The sequence below is a fragment of the Rhincodon typus genome, chromosome 19 (assembly GCF_021869965.1).
Source record: "Rhincodon typus isolate 14 chromosome 19, sRhiTyp1.1, whole genome shotgun sequence".
NCBI lineage: Eukaryota > Metazoa > Chordata > Chondrichthyes > Orectolobiformes > Rhincodontidae > Rhincodon > Rhincodon typus.
In genome coordinates this window covers 15,106,177-15,109,639 of record NC_063350.1, presented here as the reverse complement: position 1 = coordinate 15,109,639, position 3,463 = coordinate 15,106,177, and the positions used below count along the sequence as shown (strand labels likewise).

Sequence of the window (3,463 nt, the reverse complement as noted above, 5' to 3'; positions counted from 1 at the left end):
TGTGTGTGTGTGTGTGTGTGTGTGTGTGTGTGTGTGTGTGTGTGTGTGTGTGCGCGCGCGTGCGTTTGGTTGGTTGGGGAGTGGGGGGAGCATTATGATTGGTCATAAGGATGCTGTAACGAAATGAGAATTTAATATATGAAAGAACAGATTTTATAACAAAATCCCAGCTACTGGCACAGGCAAGCAGTAATGCATTGGTGCTGGTTCCCAACCTGGACAAATGGACAAGTTAGCAGAAGGATGCACTGAGCTGTGGATACCTCAACTGTTAGATCAAACATGATGATTGACACAATGGAGATTGGGGTGAACACCCCCACCCCCACCCCCGCCATGTACCATGGAAAAAGCTGAAAGACAAAGGTAATTTTATAACAAAATAAAGCAGAAAACAAATAGCAAAGAGGGCCCATTCAACATGACAGAATTGCAGTGTTCAAATGAACGAGGGCTATACTGCAAAAAAAATCCGCATCTCAATTTTCACCCCTCATCTTCCGTAGGTATGTTTTCTTGTTGCAAACAGTCCCAAAATCCTCTGGTGATTCAAATAACTAATCATATTTTTTGATGATAATGCATTTGTGCTATAGCAGTTTGCATTATTTGGTTGGTCATGGAAGGATCATAATTTGTCCTCATCAGATGTTATACACACCCATTTTTTTACCAGCAGTTGTCACTGAATATTATCAGAAGCAGGAGCTCTAGCAAATTCCCCCAGGAAGATAACTTCAGCCTTGGTTCAATTTGGTTAATAGTATCAACTATGAACTTAAATATCTGGTTCTGGTCTGCATGGCTTCGTACCCTGAAATGTACTTTAAATGTAGCTAGAACATAAAAGTGACTGGGTACTTCACTAGAATAGGGTATAGAATATGAATTGAAGTAAGACATCTTGTGTTTTATTCAGCCAGCTAGTGATAAATCTTCAGTACAAATAAATGAATCTTTGCAGTGAACAGAACAGAAATGAAAGAGACCAGAGTAAATTTGCAACTGAAATAAAGAGGTTTGTTTTTGTTTTTAAGTTTTGACTTAAAGTTGGCAACTTTAGTAAGAGTGTGCTGGGCACCAACCCAGATGGAAGCGATTGCAAATCTCTGGTTCAAAAATCATTCTGTTGGGATTTCCCTTCAGGAGATACGTTTCAGCAGTTCGTTTCCAGAACATTAGTCAGCTCATTAACATTCATTTCTCCATCTTGACAAAAAAGGTGAGGGGAAATATATATGCCTTGCCAACACCACATACCTCAGCCAATGCCACTTCCATTTCTCCTTAACCAATTAACAGTGGAAGGAGATATTTTCACTTGTCATCTGGTAGAGTCTGTCAGGGATGGTAAGGACCAAATTGAACGAAGGTTCAGATGCTGGTTAACTATTAACTGAGAGAGACCTTAATTGGGTGCATATACAAGTAATCAGTGGTTGTTGGGAGTATTCGGACATATAAGTTGGAATAAAACTCTGACTCGAGAAGCATGCGCCTGGACTCTAAGCAACCTTTAACCTCAGTTAATGTAATAGTCAAAGTCCAGGCTTTTAATGTATTATCCCTCTCTCCCAAAACAGAAAAGGACATTTACAAAGGCTTTTTGGAGCAGAGAGAAAAAAAACAATTAAATTCACACCTAGTTGTGCTTTACAACTTTCTATTGTCTTGTCGAGGTTAAGTAGGAAGCTACTCCGCACTGGCTGCTTTTTCGGTGAAGTGAGGAGCACGGGAGTTGACTGCAACACAGATTCGCTGAGCTCTTTAAGGTCCATTTCCGCTTTACTGCGATCTATCATTTGAAAAGAAAAAGCAAAACGTTAGTGAGAGAGCAACACAAAATTTTGGTTAGCTATATTTGAAAAGACATTGAGCCAACTTATCACATGAGCAGTCAATGGCACAACATACTTGTGTACCAAGCACATGACTAACTTTGAACACAAGCAGTCTGCTTAATCAAACAAAATCAAAATACTACAGATGCTGGAAATGTGAAATGAACACAGAAAATGCCGCAAGCACTCAGGCGGTCTGGCAGCATCTGTGGAGAGAGAAACAGAGTTAATGTTTCAGATCTCTGACCTTTCAACAGAACCCTGAAAGGTCACAGACCCATGCTTCTCTCTCCACAGATGCTACCTGCACCTGCTCAGTTTGCTAACTCAGCTGACTCATCAAAATGAGAATTCTTAGATCAATAAATAGAACCTAAATATAGGATGAAAGCCCAAATGAACAGCAGTAGTGCTGAAGACATAAAATAAACACATTTGTAAATAATAGTTAGTCAAGTTTCCCCAACTGTTCTTGGACAAACATATGGTCAATATATAGAAACCTTTTGGAAAAGCTGGCTACTTTTTCTCTGCATACCTAATGACCTTCAACGTAAAAAGTGTCTCTAAAATAACAGGGGCTGTACACAATGGGAACAAATCTACTGAATCACTAAATTGGTGTCAATGAAAAGGATGACATGCTTTCATTTTTGTACATCTATATCCCTCCAAAAGAAATTACACTTATTGCTCCAAAGTCTCTTGCTTCTCCGTGTCTTTCCAGGACATGTCATACACAACCCTGGACCATTGTTTTCCCAAACATGCACACACACCTCATCCCACCCAGTCTCTCTTTATCTCACTGCACTTTGACCAGAAATACTACAAAACCGATGGAAGAAACATTTTGTGGTGACAACTAACCAAGGTTTAGGTTAAGGATGCTGCCCGTAGGAGGGGTTTTCAAAGTCCTTTCTGATTTAGCAGCAATGGGAGTGGAGGACTGAGGAGAGAAGGGTTTTGGGCTGCCCGACACACTGCCAGCTTGACTCGTCTTCACAGATCCGGGAGAAGCTGAAAGAGGAAACAAACTGGATCAATGTGCAGCTGGCGGAGAATTCCAGGTTTTGAACAAAGTTTGCAACCTGTGCCACAACTGAGCATGAAGTCAGTCGGGGGTTAAAGGTTTGTTATCCAGTAACTGCACATACCGTACAGTCTGTTTAACCAGTGAATATGGAATCCATCAAACCTACAAGGGACTCCTGCACAACTCGCGACTTCATTCTTAAGACATATTTAATTCACTAGATAAATTCCATATTCAATGGCAATCCATCAAGCATCCCCACATTCCCTTTTGCTCATTTGGAATAACAATGATGCACAGTGTTTGAAGTTTGTGAATCCGTCTCAAGATTTTTTACCAACTCATCCAACAAAAGCAGCAAACCCCATCACTTAGATGCTGGTGACACTTGCACATCATCTCTACAATACAGTATCCATCATTCAAATGAAACAACATGAAAAAGAACTATTTAAAATCCAAGAGCATCTAATTTCAAACCTTTTTAAGTTTGCCAAGGCTGCACAACCTTTCTGAAATGTCTGTATAAAAGCGACCAGCATGAACCATTTCTGCTTCCCAATGATGCAGCCACATGTATCTGAAG

The 3,463-nt window shown here is 40.3% G+C and overlaps 1 protein-coding gene across 1 annotated transcript in view; it reads right to left on the bottom strand.

The window, feature by feature from the left end:
* LOC125485500 (protein kinase C-binding protein 1-like) overlaps nt 1-3,463 on the bottom strand; it is a 25,638-nt gene that overhangs the window by 20,193 nt on the left and 1,982 nt on the right. The window contains exons 2-3 of the mRNA XM_048608544.1: nt 2,712-2,861; nt 1,643-1,795 (exon numbers count right to left, since the gene is read on the bottom strand). Coding sequence (XP_048464501.1) covers nt 1,643-1,795; nt 2,712-2,861 — 303 coding nt within the window. The remainder of the gene's footprint in view (nt 1-1,642; nt 1,796-2,711; nt 2,862-3,463) is intronic.